Source organism: Dromiciops gliroides, chromosome 4 (genome assembly GCF_019393635.1).
Source record: "Dromiciops gliroides isolate mDroGli1 chromosome 4, mDroGli1.pri, whole genome shotgun sequence".
NCBI lineage: Eukaryota > Metazoa > Chordata > Mammalia > Microbiotheria > Microbiotheriidae > Dromiciops > Dromiciops gliroides.
In genome coordinates this window covers 266,251,355-266,275,524 of record NC_057864.1, presented here as the reverse complement: position 1 = coordinate 266,275,524, position 24,170 = coordinate 266,251,355, and the positions used below count along the sequence as shown (strand labels likewise).

Here is a 24,170-nt window from a genome sequence, read left to right as displayed (position 1 = left end):
TTTCCTCAATTTTCCTGTGAAGTCCTCTGCCACTACCATCACCACCATGAAGTTAGTAACCAAAAAGAGACAGACCTCTCCGAGCAGGCCCTCCTTCCTCTTTCCTGTCCCCTCCCAGAAAATGGGAGGCTCCTCAAGTTGATTGGATGGTAGCCTTGATAGACAGTACCCATGTGCAAACATTACTTCCTGAGGCCAAGGAAAAGCCGAATGGCCTTTCCCTCTGAGGCATTATCCTCATGGTGGAGCTTTCCTATAGTAAATCTCCAGTAGGTGGCATCATTCCAATCATTACACCCTCTTGTGGTCATGCAGGGGGCTTCTGCTCTAGGAGATGGAGGATCTGCCTTCTTTTGGTTGGAGGTCTCTGTGGCTGCAGGACCAGGGTAGCTAGGCTTTCTCTTTCTGAACTCCACGTGTTCTTCCTCTCTCTTTTGCTAACTTCTAATATACATTAATAAATGCTTAATTCCCAAAGATTGTGCTATAAGCTTCTAATTTAAGGTGACTATACATTAGATTTTTATTTATAAAAATTAGATTTTAAACATCACACTCTGGTATTTGTTTTTTTTTTTTTCTCATGCATTTATGAATCAGTCAACAAAATGAAATAATTCCTACCTTTGAGGAGTTTATAGTCTATCATGAGAGACATATATATATATATATATATATATATATATATATATATATATATATATATATATATATATGTATGTAGGTATAAGGTATAACCAAAACAGGTACAAGACAACTCTTGGGGGAAGGCACTGGCAGCTGGTGAATCAAGTATGGCTTCACTTATAAGGTGGCTTATTTGTAAAATAAGGGGATTAGGCTAGCTAAATGATCTTATCTTCCTTCTGGTGTTCTTTCCATGCCTATGTAACCATTGGAATGATGCCACCTGCTGGAGAACTACTGTAGGAAAGCTCCACCATGAGAAGAAGGTGTCTGAGAGTAAGCCATGTGGTCAGTTCCTTGGTGTCAGGAAGTGACGTTTGTTTGTGGGTACTGCTTATAACAGCTAACAGCCAGTCAACTTGAGGAGCCTCCCATTTCTGGGAGGATGACACAAAGTAGGAAGCAGACACTGGTGGAGGGTTTTTTTCTCTTTTGGTTCCTGACCGAGCCATGGTGGGTCGGATGATGGGGTCTCTTAGAAATGGTTAGATTTTTACCTTTCTCTCTCATCCTAATGCTCTTTAATAAATACTTAAACACTCAAATACTCTTGCTAAAGCTTATAATTTATTGGTGACCACTCATTAGGTTTTAGATAGTATAGCTAGAATTTTAGCCCCTTATACCTAACATTTCCTGATTCCATGACCCATAGTTTGGGCTAAGAAGAAAATGAGTCCCTAATGAATTACATTGTGCTATTTATTATAACTATACTATTTTTAAAATCAACCCTAGAAAATGCCACTATTTTACCTCTTATACCACTTTTCTGCAGAGAAACTAGGGGGAATTTGTGGTTTTCAACTATCCCCAAGAGCTCTTCTCAAATTATAAACTAATTATTGCAAAGAGGTATGTTGAAAACAAGGCCTAGAAAGTACTGAGTTACTTGCAGGTGGCTTTAGTTACTCAGGAATCCCTGCCATTATAATCTAAAACACTAGGCTTCAGTGAGGAAGGTAAGAGGATTAGGTCAGAAAGAGGACTAGGGGAAAACCTCTTTACAAGGAATTCTTCCCTTTGTGTGTGGGGAGTCATAGAAAAAGAAAAAAATACTTTTAAAAAAGAAAATTAGGAGACTGGAAAGGATCTTAGTTTTGGGATTTAGGAAGTAAACCCAGATTTTTATTAGTTGTATATTTTTTATCTAAATTAGATACTCACTACAGCATTTGAGAATAAGCCTCTTAAAAATCAGTAGATGTTTTCCCCAAAGAAGAGACACTTCTCAGTAACAATTCACTACTAACACTAATTCACTATAAGCCACTACTAATTAAAAATGAGTGAAGGGTAAGTGTTGGGAGAATTCATTGTGAAGAAATAATGAAGTTATGTCAGGTTCGAGGGCTAATGCCCTTGACGGGGGTTGATGATCAGAGACGATTAATAATTGATACATCAGCATCACATTATGTGGGAACAAAGGTGTGCAATTTATTATTCATGATAGCCCAGTATTTAAAGCAAAAAACACAAAGAAATCAAATAAAATCTCTGCAAGAATAATTCTAAGAGAATAAGATTAATTTTTCAACCTTTCAGCCTTGACCTGTCAGAACTTGTTCTAGGCCTATACAGAGCAAAGTTGGTACAGCTGATTCTTTGGACCCCGGGAGACCAGCCAAGCATAGTCTCTGGAATCTCTTGCTGCTTCAGTGACCATGGCCCAAGCATGGGGAGGGGGAACTCAGTCACAGGGGCAACAGAGAGCCTTCTGGGTTCTCCAACAAAGCTATGCTATTGTGCTCTGAAAGTGTGCTGAATTTGATGTCAAAGCTTGTGGCATGCAAATCCCAATGCTTATGCCTACCAACCTTTTGCTCTTGGAAAGTAATTTAGCCTTTCCTAGCCTCAGTATCATAATCCATAAAATGAGGACCAGGTAGCCTGTCAAGTCCCCAATAGTTTTATGTATATGATTGTGATGTTTAAAATCTAATTGTGATGTCTAAAAATTCTAACATGTGGTCACCTTAAATTAGAAGCTTTAGCACCAGTCTTTGGGCATTAAGCATTTATTAAGGCATACCAGGTATTTGTGTGGAGTTCAGAAAGTTAAGAAAAGGCCTATCTAGCCTAGAGTCCTAGCCTGGTCAGGGTCTTCCTCAAGTCCTCCACCATGAGCCTGCTTCAACCACGAACTCCTCCCAAACTAAGTGTGGAAGCCTAAAAATTAGGTTTGGAGCAGAGGTGGTCCTTACACACTGCTTCAAGCTAATTGGTAGGCATCATCCAAATCCATTGGTTCACTGGACTTGAAGGTGGTTTCAAGTTGAGTTCAAAGTCCTTAGCTTCTGAGAACAATACCTTCTTAAGGGCCAACCATGTGTGGCTACAATCTAATCAACTTGAAATAGGCTAATCAGCAAAGTCAATCACTCTCACTTAAATCAATAAGTTTAGATTAATCTCCAGGTGAGCCTTTGAGTATCTGTCAAATCCCATTATTTTCTCACATTCCCCACTGTGCTTCATTGAGAAATATTGTTTCCTTAATGAAGCAATCACATCACAGATACTTATGACTAACAATGTAAAGGGAATGAAAAGAGAAAAGAAATTTGAGTGATGCATTGACAAAGGCTAAAGGGAGCACTTCCCTTTAGTAAGTGGACATTATAAACAGTGTATACAATGTGGAAAAGGAAAACAGGAAAATGTCCATTTAAGTCTTTGGAAGTCTTTTCTCAGATGATTCTTGAGATGTCCTCTGGGTGTAGTCATGAAATGGAAGTCTTTTCAGGTGTTTCAAATGTGTAGATGCTGGTAACAAGCCAGGAAATTTCCTACAAAATTGAGTTTAAGACAACTTTAAATAGCTTTGCCAATAATCAAATCAAATAATGAGAGTTCTCAAAAACATGTCTAAGGAAATTCAGAATCTTTTAGAGATTTTACAATTATTTTCTAGTTGTTACACATGAAACATATAATAAAAACAAAAATTGAAACATTCTTAAAAATTATTACTACACTCCTCTACAACTCTACAACTTAATATTACTACACCCCCCCACCATGGGGAATAAATTGAGAAGAAAATTGTAATATTAATTTAAAAAAGAATTTTTAAAAATCTATGTTTCATCACTTTTTGCAACATCTACCTAATTATCCTCATGCCCTTATGAGAAATTAAAGAATCTAATATAACTGGTATCAGATATCAAGGCCAAATCCAATATCATGACATCTGAGATAATTATGGGGTTACTACAAAAGAGTAGAGAAGTTATGGGAGAAGAGTATTTCCATACTTGAGCAATATATAAAGCCCATGCAGTATGCCAGGCTTAAAATAGATGGATGGGATATATGTCCATGCCACCCAACATATTGGAGGAAACTGAGTCAGGCTTAATCAGATACATGGGATTGAGAAACCCATGGCATCAGGCATATTGGAGAGGGAATAGAAGCCAGGTGTAGAATGAGATGGGTGGGATGAAAACATTCAACCATCTGTACAATATTGTGGGGAAATGGAGCCAAAAGAAGCCAATCTCAGCTCTTGACAATAGCCCTTTTTCTTGGACTTTCCCAAGTCAGTGTAGTACCTGGACTTCATACATGTCTCCCCTTCTGTGAGAGTTCCCATGAATGAAGGTAATTAATGTCTTAAATTGTAAATTCCCATAATCCAAGTCTCATATGGATTTAAAATTTGAGGATAATAATGATCACAAAAAATGTGATTTGCTTTGACTCACAATATGTTACAATGTACAATAATTCCAAATAATAATTTTTTGTAAAAATAGTATTTCTAGAATTAATTTATACTTTTCATGGTAATTAATTTACCAAGGAAATACTTTATAGAATTTAATCAAATAATCAGTTGGAAAAACCAAACACTATCTTAAAAGAATTAAAATCTCTATGAAAATAAACTCATACTACTAATTTCAAAATGTAGATAGCATAGAAAAGAAACCTTTATGTAATATTTGAACTGACATTATTTCTCTGAGTGAATGTAGAGCATTTTTAATTTTGATATCTAAAATCTCCAGATCTCATATTAATATCTTGCTGTCTACTTCTGCATTTATGTAAAAGATGACCCCCTCTATGGCAGTAGAAGCAGATTCTTTAAATATGATGATGATTAAGTTTCTCTTTTTCTTCAACCCCTTTATTTTCTCTTTCATAATACCAATAAAGTTATTAATTAAAGGTGAAATCAAGTAAAGATAAACCAAAATAGAAAATCCACAAAAATGAAGCCTTAATGTGATCTTGTCCCCCCTTTGTCTGATTAACTAAAGTTAGAGAAAAGCAGGTACTTAGCAGGTACTTAGCAAGTAGAAGAAACCTAATTGAAAATTTAAAGGGACAGGCACAAAAAAAAATCAATGAAAATAGGAGAACTATACAAACATAAAATTTCTTATCCAATGTGAAGATCAGAAGGTTGAGGGGTTTAGTGATCCCTTTGTGGTTGCCAACTGTGAAGTTTAAAATCTAACTGTGATGTCTAAAAAATCTAATGTGTGGTCGCCTTAAATTAAAAGCTTTAGAACCAGTCTTTGGGTATTATTCATTTATTAAAGCATACCAGGTATTCATGTGGAGTTCAGAAAGTTAAGAAAAGGCCTATCCAGCCTAGAGTTCCAGCCTGGTCAGTTTCTTCCTCAAGTCCTCCACCATGAGCCTGCTTCAACCACGAAATCCTCCCAAACTAAGTGTGGAAGCTGTTTTTAGGTCTGGAGCAGAGGTGGTCCTTACACATACTGCTTCAAGCTGATTGGTAGGTATCATCCAAATCCATTGGTTCACTGGACTTGTAGGTAGTCTCAAGTTGAGTTCAAAGTCCTTGGCTTCTGAGAACAATACCTCTTTTGTTTGTTTTTGTGAGGCAATTGGGGTTGTGTCTTGCCCAAAGTCACATAGCTAGTAAGTGTCAAGTGTCTGAGGTTAGAATTGAACTCAGGTCCTCCTGAATCCAGGGCCAGTGCTTTATCCACTGCACCACTCAGCAGCCCTGTGAACAATACCTTTTTAAGGGCCAACCAGGTGTGGTTACAATCTACTTAACTTGAAGTAGGGTAATCAGCAAAGTCAATCACTCTCACTTAAATCAATCAGTTTAGATTAATCTCCAGGTGAGCCTTTGAATATCTGTCAAATCCCATTATTTTCTCACAAGATCCAACTTGTCTGTCAGTCTCTATCATAATAAAGATCATGATTAAACTCAGAACTCAAGTAGACTGCTTACAGAGAGTTCCATTCCACCTTAAGTATTATACAAAATATTTTAAGGGATGTTCAGGTGATTTGTGGTTATGTGGCATGGAAAAACAAACAAACAAACCCACTAGTCTTTACTTTGCCAATCTTGCCAGTAGCTCCTAGGGGATCAATTGTTTATCCAGAACAAGAAAAAAATGCACCAAATCCACAGTATTTAGAGATGTATCAACAAGATAAGAAGACAGAAGCACATAAGACTAAAAAAAATTCCTCTGAAATAAAATCAGAGAGCAAAACGTCTTAAATCTTCTACTTACCCTACTCACCCTCAGACTATACTAGACATTGATTGTTGTTATTGTTCAATTGTATTTAACTCTTTTTGACCCCATTTGGCATTTTCTTTTTTTTTTCTTCTCTTTAAAGCCTTTTTTTTTTTTTTGGTGAGGCAATTGGGGTTAAGTGACTTGCCTAGGGTCACACAGCTAGTAAGTGTTAAATGTCTGAGGCCGGATTTGAACTCAGGTACTTCTGACTCCAGGGCTGGTGCTCTATCCACTGCGCCACCTAGCTGCCCCATTTAAAGCCTTTTTTATTCAGAGAATACAGGAGGGATTCCAGTGGGGGCCAGTTTCCTGCCCAAAGGGGCTTTGGGGAGTACTGTCCTGGGAACAGGCCCAGTAAAGCATGCAGAAAGCCAGGTAGCTGGTATAGCAACACTTCTGGGCCCTCCTGCAGTCATTGCCCAAGAGCAGGTAGGCAGAGGTGCGGGGAGAGCCCCCAGCACTCCCCCTCTCTGGGCACAGATCCCACCCCAGACCCCAGGTTGAAGGTAGAGCTGTTTGCCAAAGGCTCTAGTGCTTGCTTAAGAAGCCCCTTTCCCAGACAGAAGAGTGGCAAAGGGAGCTTTTCTCTATTCAGTCATGGGACAGGGCTGTTCATGTGGGCCTGTTCCAAAATCCCCCTTAGCAACTGCAACAGCTGCCTCTGTCCAAGGAAGCCTTCACAGAGTGCCAGGATCTTAAGGGTAACGGCCCCAAAGGCCAGGGACTGGACAAGCCTTGAGGCTCAGCAAGCCCAGCTTGTAGGGGTAAGGCTACCTTCTGGGTTGGACAGGTGGCACAGAGTGAGGCCTGGGTGACCTTCAGGAGCAAGAAGGCTCCAGAAAGAGATCTGGCCTCTGAGATGGGGTGTTCCTGTGATGGCCTCTGTTGTTTCAGAAGCAGGTCCAGGAGAGGTCCAAGGTGGTGGGGAACCAGAGGGGTCTCTGGTCAGTGGGCAGCTTACTGCTGGTAGGGGTGCACTGAAACTGATTTGAACTTGTTTTTCATGGCCTTTGGCATCTTACCTGGCTGTCCAGCTTGTGGGATCTGTACTCCACTGATCAGAGTGCTCTGTTGCTGACTGGGAGTGCCTGTCATCTGAAATTGCTGCATGCCTGATGCTCCAGCTAGGAGGGCCTGTTCCTTAGGCTGGCCTGGCTGGCCGGGGCCACTTTTTCCTGGAGGCCTCCAGTTGGACAGACCCTTACCAAAGGCAACTGCAGCGACCAGGTCATTGGTGTCTGTGGGGTTAAAGGTCTGCTTATTCTGACGGAGACCTCCACTTTCTGATTCTTGCTCTTTTTTGCTGATTTTCTCCAGTATGTGTGAGCACATTTTATTCAAGGTACGAATCTGCTTCTGGGCTGCATAGGTGCTGATGCGTGCTGCATCTGTGGCCAGCTGCTTCTCCTGATCCTCCACCTCTGGGTCTGGCTTGGTTCTCAGGTGGTGAGGGACCACCTCGTGACTGAAGACAGGAACCCGTCCCTCTGTCTGCCGCGTGAGCTCCTCATCATGGTCTAGCGACAGCACCAGAGGAATGATGACCTGGTTCCGGAGTAATGGGGTCTTCTCGTGCTTGAGGACCTTGTTGAGAGTGTTTAGCTGTCCAGAGAGCAGAGCGAAGCTGTCCAGGACTGAGGGCCAGGTAAGCTGATCATACTCGTTCTCCAGCTTGCAAATTAAGCTTCCCAAGGAGCTTTTCAGACCCGCCACTTGATTCAGCAGTACATCCACTGATGCCTCCAACTGCTTCTCTTCCCTCTGCATCTTGTCAGCAGCAACAACTTCGCGTCCCGAGTGGCGTCCCGAGTGGCGTCCCGAGTGGCGTCCCGAGTGGCGTCCCGAGTGGCGTCCCGAGTGGCGTCCCGAGTGGCGTCCCGAGTGGCGTCCCGAGTGGCGTCCCGAGTGGCGTCCCGAGTGGCGTCCCTCTAGCTTTGGCTTCTGGAAACACCGACTTCTAATCCCACCTACCTGTACATTAAGTACAGCAAATACAAACTAACTAGTAAGTTTCATCCCCACTCTGGCTCTTGTGGTGGCATGCTCCTTCTAGCCTAAAGGAGAGAATAGAGCTCAGCCTGGCCTGCTTCTTCTTCCAAGTCCTCTGCCACCAGGAGTGCCTCAGAGAGCCTAGCTGAGAATAACTCTGCATGGAAGCTTTTTATGGGTCTGGAGGAGAGGCAGTCCTTATACACTGCTTCAAGCTAATTGGCCGGCATCATACAAATCTATTGTACTTCAGGGTGGTCCCAAGTTGGGGTCAGAGTTCACACTCTCTGAGAACACACCCTCTTGAGGGCCAGGCAGGTGTGGTTTTAATTGAATTAAATTTAAGTGAGTTAATCAGCAGAAGTGAGCTAATCCAATCAATCTTAATTCAATCAATGCCCTTGAGGGGCCTTTGTGTGTTCCTAATACCCTATTATTTTCTCACAAGAGGATGGGACTTGAATCCCCTAGGGAAAAGGGACTAGAGACCTAGTCTTCTGCTAGTAGCATTTTCACAGGTCACACATAGAGTTGGAGCTCCCCATACAACAACTTGAGGAGACTAAAGATACCTGACCTAAGAATTTTCTGTAGGAGAAAATGCTGGTGCCATGTCAGAGGAAAGAGAGAAAGCAGATCATTTCTCTCCAAAATACTGGATTTATGAGAAAAAGCTTGAAGGAAAAGAACCCAAACTAAAAGAGAATATAAACCATGGTTTCAAGTATATAAGCCCACAATGAAACTTAGGGATACAGAAGGAAAAATGGGTAAGAATGTTTTAAAAGGTCAGCAAGACAGTATCTAAGTATTTTATTCTAAAGGAAGGTAATCAAAAAAAAAAGAAGAAGAAAAAGAGAATAAGAAAATAAATTATGCACATTCCCCTCAGGAAAATTAGAATGGTAATTAAAAAAAGAAGATATTATGATAATAATGAAGAAATCAAGCTTTTATAGAAAAAATAGCAAGAAACCAAGATAATTGAAAACTAGAACCCAATGGAAATTCTTTCAAAAGTAGAAGTTCTAAAAGAAAAAAAAAAACAAGAGACAAATTTGGAATTAAAAATACAAAAATAGAAGATAATTGGGCAGAAAATGAAAAAAATACATTTAAATGAGAAAACTAATTATATACAGACCATGGTGACTGACCTTGAAAACATGATGCCCAGAGATATCTATATCTACCTATCTACCTACCTATCATCTATCTATCAATCTATCAATCATTCTATCACTCTATTACTCTACCTGTTATCTACCTTGAACTTGACAGACACAAAGCACAATGAGTGTTTTCATATACCTTGTAGGAGAGAGGAAGAGGCATGTATATGAAACTTTGAATCACTACCATATCATAAGGAACATAGTAGTCTTCTCAACCTACTGAATGAAGATATCTCAGGGAAGCTCAAAAAACAAAACAAAACAAAAAAACAGACAAACAAACCAAAAACCTTGAAAGAGAAACATAAATCATCCTTTCACAGTTAGATGGATATTCTGTTATTCAAAATCTATGAGGAATTAAAACACATATATAATACGAGCCATTCACCAATAGATACTGGGTTAAAGCATGTGAATAATTAAAAAAAATTCTAATAAGAAGTCATAAATTATGGCTTCAAATCATCAATAAAATAAACCCAAATAAAAAGAACATGGTTTCTCTTCACACTTAACCATTTGGCAAAGATGTTAAATGGGAATAGTAAATGCTGGTTGGGCAATGGGAAGATAGGCATGTTAACACACTGTTGGGGGAGCTTTGAATTAATCTAGCCATTCTGGTAGTCACTTAGGAATTATGTGAGAAAAGTGACTAAAGCATTCATACTTTTTGACCCAGACATCCTAGCACTAGGAAGAAAAAAAGACAGAAATAAAGATCCCATATTTACTAAAATATTCATAAATGACACTTTTTTTTTCTCTTGGAATTATAGAACTAAGAGCAAAGTGAATGCTCTTGAGTAGGGGAATGGCCAAACAAATAGTGGTATAGGAACATAATGTAATATCAATGTTCCATAAGGAACAATGAATATAAGGAGTTTGTATAAGCATATGAAACATTGTACAAATTGATGCTTAATATAGTAAGCAGAACCAGGAAAAGAATTACTAAAATAAAGTATTTTTTAAAAAATCAAACAAATTTTTGTGCTGTATATATGTAATGACCAATTTTGGATCCAAAGCAGAGATGAGGAAATGACTTTCATTTCATCACAAAAATGGGAAACCAAGGGTATGAAATGTTGCAAATGTAGCTAGACATAATTGTTGGATAAGCTAGTTTTATATAATTGTTTTTCTTCGTTGTAGAGGAAGACTTACTGGAGATAAGGTTGACTAGGGGAGAGAAGGGCAACAAATCTGAAAATGTTTGTTGTAAAAAGAAATGGTACAAAGAAAACTTTAAAATAACATAAAATATATATTATTTGATTAAAAAAATAACATACTTGATCTATTCAAGAGATTTGGGGCGTTTTTTTGTTGTTGCTGTTGATGATAGCTTTTGAAAATTGAAAGACAGGAAAAAAATACTTACATATTTCGTACCTTACTTTTTTACTCTTGTACCCTCTGTACTCTTTTGTACTTACTTGGAGGTTATTAAATCTTCTATAGTAACCTAAGAATATTAATCAACATTTTCTTGAACTTGAAATTCTAATACTTAAGAAGTCCTGGATGGAGTTGCTTTGTAATATATTTGGGATCTTCTCCCTGATTGATCATTAACTAACTATGTGGCTTTGGCTGAATCACTTTTATGTTCTGGGTCTAGTTCATAGAATCTCAGAGGTGGAATGAGTCTTTGCTCAACTAGTCTAATCTATTGTACTATGTAGGAATTTCCTCTATGGTATCCCAGAAGATGGTCATAAATACTCTAATTAAACAGTTCCAGTGATAATATTAGCTATTAAGGTAACCAACTCCATTGTTGGACAACTCAGATTATTAGAATTTTTTCTTACATAGGACCAAAATCTGACTTCTTATAACTCCTACCCCCTAGTTTAGCTATGCCCTCTAGAATAAAAATTAATCTAATCTCTCTTGATAGTGCTTTAAATATTTGGACCTAGCTATTATGTTTCTATTAAATCATATCTTCTTCAGGGTAAAAATGTCTAGTTCCTTCAATCATTCTTCATACTGTCTGCATTTCAGACCCATCATCTTCCTGGTTGCCATTCTTTTATCTCACACTTGCTTATCAAAGTTCACCTTAGAATGAACCAACCACAATTTAACCTGGCACTTCAGATTTTATGTGGCTTTTTCAGAGTAAAATGGCACCATTATCTCCCTTTATCTGGATACTTGTATTACAACAGCCTAAATTTGATTTTTGACCTCCTACATATTACTGTTTGTATTCAGCTTAAAGTTTAAAAAATAAAAAATGGATTTTTCAAATAGGATCATAAATTTGGAATGAGAAAGGACATCAAACATCATATAGTATATTTTTTTGGGGGGTGCTTAATAACACTTACAGACTACTAAGTGTCTACTTGGTAATATTGAAGGTTATTCTGTCTCAGTGACCCATTGGTCCCAGTCCAGCATGTGAACCAGTGTTGGGGGAATCTCTGTTGAGGGACGTATCACCCAGGCCTCAGCTTTTGTATTGCCTGATACAATGTACCAGGCTGTCTCCTACCTGTTAGCCCTTAAATACTGGCAAAAGGGAGGTGCTGAGATCCCCTTTTGTTGATGTGGACCTATATGAATTAACTTTTTAACTCATTATGAAAGTTACCAATAAAAGCTGGTTCTATCTTGAATCACTTGTGGATTTCCACTGATGAGCCCATTAAAGTGTTACTATCTTGACGTATTTTTAATAAACTCTTTTAATTCTCTATTTCCTAAGTTTTGCCTCATTAATCAGGGCAAAAAGCTGAAGAATGCATATTCCTTTTAACAATAAGTTACACCTCATGATTCACGAACTGTTTTTTTTTAAGCCATCTGTTCCCCCCATCTTGTACTTGTGTCTTTGAATTTTTAAGGCTAATTTCAGAACTTTACTTTTATTTCTCTTAAGCTGCATATTTTTAGTCCTTTTTCAAGCTTATAAATATCTTTTTTTGATGCTAGTCCTGTCATCCACTATATTAGCCATTTTTTCCAGTTTAATGGGTATGAACAACAAAAATCCATTAAATATTTAGTATATGCCAAGTGCTATGCAAAACTCTGAGCATGCAAAAAAAAAAAAAGAAAAAAAGACAAAACATGATTCCTGTCCCCCAAGGAGTTCATATTCTAATAGGGGAAACAGTAAACAAAAATAAAATTGTATGTATAAGATTTGGAGGCTACTGCAGAAACTTTTGGTTTCATTCACTGATAGCACTTTTAGAAATTTTTATGGTACTTTGAAGAGGATAGTCATATCCTTCATTCAAGAAAGCCCTAAGAGCTATGAGAACTCAAGAGAATTGACCATGCCAAGGGTTGATAAAAATTAGTTCCTTTCAAGAAAAATACTGTCAAGATGATCTGATGTACATAGTTCAATAGTTTTTTTTTTTAAATAAAATTTGTTTCACAAACAAGGAAATAAAACTTTAGCAGTTATATTTTTATGGAAAACTTTAGAAATGGACTAGTAGGTCATCTACTATATAACACAAAAATGGAAAGTAATCACATATGGAATGGTATTTATGTCATTCAAATAATTGCTACACATGTTGAACATAATAGGGCTGAACAGAGAGCCCTGATAGACCCTTAGAAACCTACCCCTACATTGACATCAATCTATTAAGCTTCAGGTACAATTATTCAATGGCTATAAGTCCTTCTAAATATATTATCTTGTAGCTTATATCCCTTTATATGCCCTCAAGGAAATCATGAAAAACCTTGTTAAATGCTATGTCCAAACTCAGGTTCAATATTCCCCTAGTAATCCTGCCAAAAAAAAGAGATATTGAGTTAGTTTGGCATGGATTCCAAATATATCAATACTGGATTCTAATAATCACTAATCCCTTTGTTAGTGCCTATAAAATGTTCAATGATTTATTCTCAATTTTAACTTGCTTCATGGTTCAGGGGAGAGTGCTGGACTTAGGAGTTTCCAATTCTAGTTGTGTTACTTACTATTTGCCTTAGGCAAGTCACTTCACTAGTTTGAAACTCAATATTCTCATCTCTGAAATGGTGGTGGTGGTGGTTTGTGTGTATGTGTGTGTGTGTGTGTGGGGGGGGTTGGGGTGGTTCTTATGGCTATAAGGTGAGGTGAATACAGCATAGGTCTTTTAGTCAAGAAGGTCTGACTTTTAATTATGCCTCAATCATTTCTTAATTTGAGCAAGTCATTTAATCTCTGTGTCTCAGTTTCCTGATCTGTAAAATGGGAGTAATTGAGCTAGTTTACATATGAAAAGTACTTTGTAAACCATAAAGTACTCTATAAATGCTACAAGTTTTAGACTCTACATTTCTTTTATGTGAAATATAGGACACTAGCCTATTTATAGTCTTCTGACATCAACTGACATTTTACAGATAAATTCATTCAGTCCTTTGGGATGTGATACATCCAAGAAAGAAACAACTATTGGTAATGAGAGAAATGAAATAAAGTATCCCCACAGAAAAGTGCTGTTATCTCAGAAAAGAAAACATAAGAAAGGAGGATTGCAGGAAAGGGCCTTAAGGCTAAAAGCCAGTCCACCAAGTGCCTAAAAGTAGATATAGAAGAGAAGAACTTCAAGGCTAGTAGTAGTCTAGCTAGTCCAAGTGTGACAGAGGTTAAAGCTGGTTTGTACTGTACTTGCCTAATTATCTTATGCATATTTACTGTCAACACCCCAAAGGTGGAGATTGCCACCATTTTCAAACTTGTGACATATGTAATGGGAGGGAGGACATATTAAGGGGAAATATGTAGAGGCATTCCAGGGAAGACTGTACACCTCTTAGTCCTCAACTAATGAGGCAAAGAGGGGAGAGACCTTTGTTATAGGATTAGGGATTAAAAAAGAGTAGTTTGCTGTGGCAAAGCTCACCACTCTTCTAGAATGTGTGCCCACTCTTGCAAGAATGTAATAAAGCCTTCATATATTCACCAAAAAAGAAATTCCAGTATTTCTATTTACATGTACATAGTGATGTATAGGTTATAGAGCAGTTTACAAATGCTAGTTCATTTTATCGTTATAATAGCCCTGTGAAGTAGATTAATGTTGGAAGGATCCATTGAAAAGAGATGGGAACATAAGGAGATTCCCTGGTCAAATTAATATGGATAGATTGAAAAGCACAGAATGGGACAATGTGCTACAGTGGAAAGAAGGCAATAGTTGGAATCAGGGGAGCCTTAGATCTAAGTGTGCCTTCTGACACCTACTAGCTATATAACCATGAACAAGTCACTTGCCTTCTATTAGGCTCAGGTTTCTCATCTGAAAAATAGGGAAAGCAATTTAGTATTTGTCATACCGGATTGATGTGAAGATCAAATGAAAACCTTAAAGCCCACATAAATATCAGGCATAATTATTGAGTAATAAGGTAATCATATTTTTGTCTAATTTTCAATGTACTTATTTATCTGATTGGATAGTCCAAGGAACGATTTCTTTGGGCTTGGGTCTTTGAACTCTTTTAAAAATATTTTGACCAAAACTATTTTGATAACTGTATTCTATGCATTTAAAAGCATTATTCTGAGAAGTGGTTTGTAGGCTTCACTAGATTATCAAAGGGGGTCCATGCCACAAAATATGACTAGAAACACTTGGCCTAAGGGTATATGACCATATCAACCAAAATTACTTACCTATTTAATATTTCAACAAGATTTGGAGCTTATTTTCTAAAAAGTGGGAATATTTATATTAATTAATGGTAATGATATATAAACCATTTGAATGAGCAATCAAATATTGAAAATAATTTCTGAGTGCCTTTTTTCTCACTTACTGTGTCTATATTTTATTCCCCTATGGTTTATAGGTCCACTAGATATTTCCTGTTCTTTCATCTGGAATAATAAAAAAAAAAATCAGTCTTTCCCTGTGGGGTTGATAGAAATCATAGAAAACAGTGGAGAAAAGGGGGTGACCTATGCAGGTTAAAAATCCAAATGACAACATAACTTTATTAGTAACTGTTTTCAGGAAGTTCCAAAGTGATTTGGTTAGTGCAAACTATCCTTTAAAAGATAATTGGACTTTTATTATTCCCCCCCCCCCATTTTCTGGTCAATTTCTTTCCCCCCAATTTCTGGATGGCTTGTAATGTGAATTTAGATCAGTCTCTGCCTTCAGTCACATAGCTAGAGAGACTCAAAAGAGCTAATTGTAGCCTGTGGGCTATTGTAAAAGCTTATTTGTTATCCTCAACTGGAAGAGAAACATGTTTATTATTCTCTATATCTAAAAAAATACTTAAAATGTCTTTCCAAAGGGTTCATAGAGGAGGAAAAAGATTATAATGTAGTCTATGATAATGACTACCATGGAAATTGAAGAAAATGAGTTTGGGTCTGAAACCAAGGGGTGACAAAGATGCTAGAGATAGCCCTAGGCAAAAATACAAAATAAAATAGTTCACCCCTCCTCCCCACCCACCTTTAAATCTTCTTAAAGAGGCAGGATGGAATAATGTTTAAAAAGTTTAGCTCAGAATCAGAAGAAATAATTGAATTTAATACTTCTCTGATGCATACTGGCTGAATGACCTTGGGGTTGTCATTTAACCTCAGTGTCTGAGGCAACTTTCTAACACTATAAATTGTAGAAAAATTGTTGAGACATTTTCCTATACCAGTGAAATTATGTCCCTTTAGTCACAGTTGACTTTCAGCTAATCCCTATAAAACAGAGAGAATATGGACTTAATAATGACTTAAAGGTTTGTGTGTGTGTGTGTGTGTGTGTGTGAGCACTATTTGCATCTTTAGTGTAGATACTAGAAAAAAAGATAAAAAAAAATATTTGAGTTCCAAAATAATGAATTCAATTACATTCAACTAACATTTGCAACTGGAATTTAATTTTGTTCTTCTTTTTTTCTTTTTATCTTTTGGGGATAGCACCACAAACTTGCCACAAGCTAGAGGAAAGAGATCCTAGGGTATCATGAGACGATTGCTAGAAAAACTGTCTGCTTCACTTCAAGAACTGAGACATTTAGTAACTCCCTATTTAAACTAAATATTCTTGATAACTTGGTGCTGGAACAGCAGCTTAGCACAGTGAATAGAAAGTGGGCCATAGAGTTTGAACATTGAATTCTAGTCCCTTCTCTGCCAAAAACTGACAGTATGACACTGGGCAAGTCATTGAATCGCTTAGTCTCCTTGACAACTCGAAGACTCTTAGTTGCAGAACAGTCGCCAATCTTCATTGATAAAGGGAATTTCATGATGATACTATACTGTACTAATAAAATCACAGGTCCTGACCACCCTTGCAAACTCCCCACTACCACAACAACAACAAAAAAGATAAACTCCATGCTAATTCTAAAGGCAATTGCTTCTTCAATCAAGGAATTTAAGAATTTGATTAGTGGAGATGGGGAGGGGAGTGGCTAATAAACAGATGGTTTTGCAGTAAACAGATAGTATTAGGAAAGGGCTTTAAAAATGTTTAGAGCTACCTTCCTCTCCCAAACTCAAAAGTATACTTTTAAAGTTGGAAGGGACCTTTGGGATTTTATAGAGGAGAAGAGAAGGGGGTGGGGGGAGAGACTCAGGACTGAAAAGTTACATCTATTTGGAAAATGATGATGCTAGCTATTTGGGGAGTGGGATACATAAAATAGTAAACATGTTACATTCCTAACTTGAGATTATTTTCATTACCTGGTCTAATGACATCACAAACATGACTGGCTCCTAACTAAGCTCATGTTGTATTCAAGGCACCCAGCTTTCTGGGTGGCTACTTTGTTATCTGTTTGACTAACCAGTATCTGGTTAATTAACAACTTTGCTTTTCCAAAGAAAGAATAATCTCTAACTAAGTTGATCAACCATATTTCTCCATGGTCAGAATGTCCTCCTCAGGGACCGAGTATCCCTAACTAGACTCAGGCCTACTAGACTACCATTACATTACTGATACCCCATTTTTTAAAGATCCCCTCACAATTATCTTGCCCTTCCCTTTGCTTTGTAAAGATACAAAAGACCAAGTCTTCTCTTACTCCAGTGGGACAGTTCACCAAGGTGATCAGTTTCTAGGCCATATTCCTCTCTCCTAATAAATATTTTTATTTTACAAGATTCATGATGAGCCTCCAAATCTTTGGGTGAACTAGACCCTCCCCTCCCCCCTTCCACCCCTCCACCTCCTGTATCCAGGTCGCAAGTCCCACCAAACAAGAATGACTTGCCCAAAGGCAAAGAAGGCCTATTTAATGCTAACTGAAATTGAGGCTGTATAGAGGTCAAGTCAAATTGATGTAGGAGGCAAAAAAGGGGTTAATAGAAGAACCTAAGATCCAGGCTCTAATTCAGATATTAGCTCCAAAAGGGAGTCAGACCTTAGTTAATGGATAACTTACAAGTCAGGATGCTAGGTTATCATACCCACAGTGATCAGTACCCATAACGGGACTGTAAGGAATTAATTGTAATTTGGGGTTTTCATAACCCCATCTTTGTTGCATTATGGTCAGACTAAAAAGAATGTAGGCTTGAGAAGCCTGAGGGAAGATGGGTGTGTACTTTCAGAGTTAATTGAACAAACAAGAGGAACTCTGGCCACAGGGAACATTTATTGAAACTAAGTAACTAGCCTTCCTCTAATAGCTTTCCCACCCCCATGTAGGTCTGGCCAGATTATAATGGGGACAGCCCATGTGGGTATGCTGAGCCAATCAGAGACTCAGCATGTCTAAGAACCACCCCTCCCCTTCCTGTGGAAAAGTCAGTTAGAGAGGGTTCTGAGTGAATCAGGGAAGGCAGGCAGCCATTTAGAGGAGCTGCTGGTGTTTGACCTTCCGACAGAAACAGAAGAGACTACATAGCTAATTCTCCTTAAAGCTGCAGATTTTGGGTGTTGGTGAGTTTATGATTTTGAGTTTGTTGTAACGATTGGAATAACGCCACCTGCTGGATACTTACTGTAGAAGAGTTCTGCCCATGAAGGGAAGGTCTTTGAGGGCAAGACCAGGAGTCTTTTCTTCAGGAGTCAGGAAGTGACGCGGACTAGTGGGAGGAGGAAGGAAGAGACTGGCGCTCAGTCTGGGGCTCTTTCCTTTGGACTCTGGTGGAGAGCGGAGCTAGAAATGTGCTCTCCCTTTAATAGATAGGAATCTAGGCCTTTCTCTCTCTTTACCAAATTCTTATTCTCCTTAATAAATGCTTAAAAGTCTAACTCTTGCTAAAGCTTATAATTTATTGGTGACCACTCATTAGATATTTTAGACAGACTAGCTAGAATTTTAGCCCTTAACAGATGGCTGACCACGAAGAGGAAAGCTAACCCTCAGTCTTCTTCTGATCTTCTGGTTGGGTAAGAAATTTCCCCTCCCTCTCCCTTTAACTGCTAAGTACTGGTGTACTGGCTGTGTTTTCCTTTAAATTTTTTCGAATGGACCTTTTAAACTCCCTAATTATCCTATTTTTGATTTTAGTCTGTTTAACCAGACAAATGGGAGATAAGATCATGTTAATGCTTTGTTTTTGTGGATTTTCTATTTTTCTTTTTATTTTTGTTAAAAGAGCCAGCAACTTACTCACACAAGGAAATATCTCTCCCTCTCCCAACCATGCTTTTTCAGAGAAACCTGAAGAGAATCCCGCAGCTTTTCCCAGTTCTAACAGTAATTGTTGCTTTAATTTTGCATGCCTGGAGGCAATGACCCACCCTCTAGAAGCTTTTAATCCCCTAGCACCTGGAGGCAAAGTGGGGGAAGAGGAATCCAGGCCTGAGTTCAAAATCAAGTCTGATTCAAATTGCTCTGGTCCCTCCCCTCCTCTCCAGACCCCACCCTCTACTCCTCCTATGGCCAAGCCCATAGCTTCCCCTGCCTGGGAAGTCCAGAGATCTGGTGCACATGCTTTTTCTACCTGCATTTGCAGCTTCAGGCTCAGCCCTTCCCCGCCCTGGCTGTGCTTTTGAGACAATCTTAGAAAACTCTTTAAATTCCAGATATGCTCGTTTTGTTCATAATTTTGCTAACCTGCTTTTGTCTTTCATTAGTAATCTTATAAAGCATTTGTATGGTGAAAAGACTGACAGACAATATAGAGGGGTTAAAGAAGAAAAACTTAAGCTGAATAAGAATGACAATCATCAACATAGTTCAAGACTCTGCTTTTGCCATGGAAGGGTATATATTTTACAGAAATGTAGAAGTAAGCAGCAAGGTATTGATATGAGTATTGGGGATTTTAGATATCGGAATCAAGAGTGTTCTGAATTCACTCAGATTATTAATGTCAGTTCAGAGGTTACATAGGATTTCTATGCTATTACATATACATTTTGGAATTAATGGTATAGGTTTATTTTCATAGAGATTTTAATGCTTTTGAGATTGTGTCTTATACTTAGTTTCTAAAACAAGGAGAATATTTGTAAAAGCTTTTTATAGTCATGCGATCAAGTTTATATTTTGTAATACTCTTATTAATATTAAGTTCATATTCATTTAGATTTCCCTAGTTTGAATTTCATTGTCTTTTATTATTCCACGTGTATTTTCTTCTATTCATTCATCTATCTAATTTTGAAACATGGTTTTGATTTCATAATACAATGTTAATTCTAGGAGTATTGTGCTCCCATATTCTGAGTTATTTGTTTTTGCTATTTTTTCTCAACTGATTATTTGATCAAACTCTTTAAAGCATTTCCCTGGCAAATTGTTTGCCATGGCAAGTGTAAATTGATTCTAGAAGTATTATTTTTGATAAGCATATTCCAAAAAAAAAAAAGAGAGAGGGGAACATTTGTAAAAGTTCTTTTTTCAAAAAAAAAAAGTTTTCATTGAGATTGTGTTGTGCTTTAACTTCTATTTAAATATGTTCTGATTTTTCACAAAAGTAATAGTATACTAAGTAAAAAAAAGGGGTATTATTTGAAATTGTTGCATAATTATATATTATATTCTCAGTCAAGATGTATTCACATTTTTTGCAATCATTTATTATCCTCAATTTTAAATCCATATGAAACTTGGATTATGGGAACTTATCATTTAAGACATTAATTGCCTTTATTCTGAGTTATCAGATGCCAGTTGGCCAAGATGCCATCCAATCACAAGAGGAATACATGCAAAGAGCAGACACTGAACTGTTACATGAGGGGAGACATGCACGAAGTTAAGGTATGGCCGAGGGAACGGCTTTTGACAAATGTTGAGGTTGGATTCTCTTGGTTTAATATTTTATTTTATTTTTCCCCACAATATTGTACGGATGGCTGGAAGTATTGATCCCACCCATCTCACTTCTACACCTGGCTTCTATGCTCCCTCCTATATGCCTGATGCCATGGACATCTCAATCGCATGCATCTGATTAAGTCTGACTCAGTTTCCTCCAATATGTTCGGTGGCATGGACATATATTCCATCCACCTATTTTAAGCCTGGCATACTGTATGGGCAGTACATATTGCTCAAGTGTGGGAATGCTCATATCCCATCATTTCTCTGTTCTTTTATGGTAACCCCCATAATTATCTCAGGTGTCATGATAAATACAGTGTTGAATTTGGCCTTGACACCTGTTACCAATTATATTAGATTTTTTAATTTCTCATAATGGCATGAGGATAATTAGGCAGATGATGCAAAAAGTGATGAAACAAAGATAAAAAATTATTTTTAATAATTAATATCACAGCAATTGTCTTCTCAATTACCCTCCATAAGGGGGGGACTATAGTAATATTATAATTTTAAAGAATGGTTCAATTTTTGTTTTATTATATGTTTCATGTGTAACAACTAAGATTCTGAATTCCCTTAGACATGTTTTTGAGAACTTTCATTGTTTGATTTGATTATTGACAAAGCTATTTTAAAGTTGTGTTAAGCTCAATTTTGTAGGAAATTTTCCTGGCTGATTACCAGCATCCACACATCAACCCCTGAAAAGACTTCCATTCCACGACTACACCTAGAGGACATCTGAGAAAAGACTTTCGGAGACTTTAAATGAACAGTTTTGATTTGTTGTTTTTGTTGTTTTTTTTCTCTTTCTGTTATAATATACACCATCTGTAACATGTATTCTCTGCAGAGGCCCTCCCTTTGCAAGACTAATGTCAAAGCGTCGGTTCATGAGGACAAAAAAAAAAAAAATCGCCCCTCTGAACAAAACTTTCCTCTCTTCCTTTTCTATATTGTTGTTCACATATTATTAGTTAGCAATAGTTATTATATTCTTTTTACTGTTCCGTCAAGGAAACATTTTGTTTCTTGAGGAACAACAGGGGGGACTGTAACGATTGGAATAATGCCACCTGCTGGATACTTACTGTAGAAGAGTTCTGCCCATGAAGGGAAGGTCTTTGAGGGCAAGACCAGGAGTCTTTTCTTCAGGAGTCAGGAAGTGACGCGGACTAGTGGGAGGAGGAAGGAAGAGACTGGCGCTCAGTCTGGGGCTCTTTCCTTTGGACTCTGGTGGAGAGCGGAGCTAGAAATGTGCTCTCCCTTTAATAGATAGGAATCTAGGCCTTTCTCTCTCTTTACCAAATTCTTATTCTCCTTAATAAATGCTTAAAAGTCTAACTCTTGCTAAAGCTTATAATTTATTGGCGACCACTCATTAGATATTTTAGACAGACTAGCTAGAATTTTAGCCCTTAACATTGTTTTTGAGGCAAAGCAAGCTCTTTGGAGATAGCTGGGCTAGAGACAGGTTTGGGTGCCTGGGGCCTTTTTACGCCAGAGATGTATACATTGGTTCTAGTTCTATTAATCTCACTTCTGTGATTCAGATATTGATTTAAATTTGTTCCCATTAATAAACCTGTTTTGTTTTTGAAAGAGGATGTTTCTTTTCTTACCTAATATTAAGGTGAGCGATCCACTTAACTCATCCCATACTAAATTTGGCCCTTACAGGAACTTAAAGGGTCAGGTCATATAACAGTAAGACACAAAACAGGGTATAGAAATTCTATTGCAAAATGTGAAACTAGCCTTGGGAATCAGAAAGAGACATGCACAGAAAAGGTAAAATTTGTCCCCAGATTCACCTTATGACATGTAAACCCCCAAAACACACATCCACTGAAAAAGATACCTGCCTCGGGGGTTTGATTAAGATCCCAGGAACTCCAAATTAGGATAAGCCCTCCCCTATACCTCCCCAAGGTGGAGAATATTATAATGAGTAGGATAGGCCCTCCCTTGTACCTCCCCAAGGTGGAGATTATTATAATGAGACTGATAATAAATTTATCCATACTATAAATATAACTGTCTTTTCTTTCACTATTCGAGAGATACCTTTACACTATTCTGGTTCTCTCCCTGTGGTCACCCACGGTATTGCAATAAAACGTGAGAAACTGAGTCACTGAGTTGGGATGACTCACAACCAATTTGACCCCAAATTCTATCCCACATCAAAATGGAGCCTAAATAAACTGTTACAGCTTGAAGAGACCTCAGAGGATACCAGTTCCTAATTCTTTATTTTACAGAGGACCAGAGTTGGGGTTAGAGCAGGGATTAGCACCTATTTCTCTTCTGACTTTCATGTTAATCATCTTCAGCCACATTGAAATTTGGTTTTCCCCTGATGATATATGAGTTTAGGCCTGGGTAGAAAGTGGATACACTTGTGTCCTATGAATTTAGAGAAAACACCTGCTCCCTAGGACAATAACCTTTTGTTGTGGGAATGCAGAGGCACCCCAAGAAACGTAAAGATTCCAACCCCTAAGGAATCCTTAAACTTTCCCAAGGTATAAACAGCTCTGCTTCCCCCCCCCCCCCAGGAATACAGTATGGCCAAGCATGACCCTGGTAAGCTGATAAGCAATACCAAGGTCTGCAAGAAGATTTGTAAGGTATGGATGGGTGCTATATGCCTTATTGATGGGCTATTATTCCAAAATCCCCTCCCAGTTTGGCCCTTCCCAGTTTTGCATTTCCCTCCCAGTCGATTTGTAATTCCCTCCCCTTTCTTTGTTTTGTAAACATATAAAAAGACCAGGTCTTCCCTTACCCAGTGAGAAAATTGTCCATAATGATTCTGTCTCATGGCCATATATATTCCTCTCTCCTAATAAACCTTTTTTAATTTTATAAGATGCATGATAAGCCAATTCTTTGGGTTGAGCTAGCCCCCTGATCTAGGTTGTAAGTCCCTCCAACATTTTGAGACCAAGAAAATGGGTTGTGTAAATAGCGACTCTCAGTTTGTATTTTATTTCTGTCTTTATTGATACAACAGGATGAGCCTGACAGATTCCATTACCAAGGAGCCCTCCTTCATCTTAAAGATTTAGTTGTCCCAATAATAGTAAGCACTGAGAAGTGTATTTTCCCACATGAACAAACCTGACTTTTAGCAACTCTTAGACCCAAAAGCTTACATTTTCCCCATTCCTTTCTCCCACACAATGCCATTGATTAGATGTATACTGTAAGTGAACCTAAAAACCCATACAATCTCAAATTGCACTCTAAGTTGAAGCTGCCACTAGCCCAAGCAGTCTTTCTTATTGCAGCAAAAAATTTAATTTCAGTCTCATTACTCACATTTTGATCCCTCGTCTTTCAGACTTCATTGTAGGTGTCATTTTTCTTGGGCTCTTTTGAAATACAGACTGGGAACCTTCTACCATGGACCCATAGAGAAGCAGTCCCTGATCAGGAGAAGTTCATCGAGGAAGCTTATAGGCAAGGGTGTATGCATGTGTATTTGTGTGTGTGTGTGTGTATATATGTATATACTAGGCTGTATGGATATAAATACAACCCTCATCCA

General features: G+C 38.0%; 1 protein-coding gene across 1 annotated transcript; it reads right to left on the bottom strand.

Moving 5' to 3' along the window:
• Nucleotides 1–7,175: 7,175 nt before the first annotated feature.
• Nucleotides 7,176–7,985, bottom strand: LOC122726735 (mediator of RNA polymerase II transcription subunit 8-like). Its single transcript, XM_043964643.1, has one exon. The coding sequence runs from the start codon at nucleotides 7,983–7,985 to the stop codon at nucleotides 7,176–7,178; it is 810 nt and encodes a 269-aa protein (XP_043820578.1).
• Between the last annotated feature and the right edge of the window lie 16,185 nt (nucleotides 7,986–24,170).

Excerpts from the sequence above, each read along its gene's own strand:
- LOC122726735 (XM_043964643.1), bottom strand. The coding sequence starts at position 7,985 with ATGCAGAGGGAAGAGAAGCAGTTGGAGGCATCAGTGGATGTACTGCTG.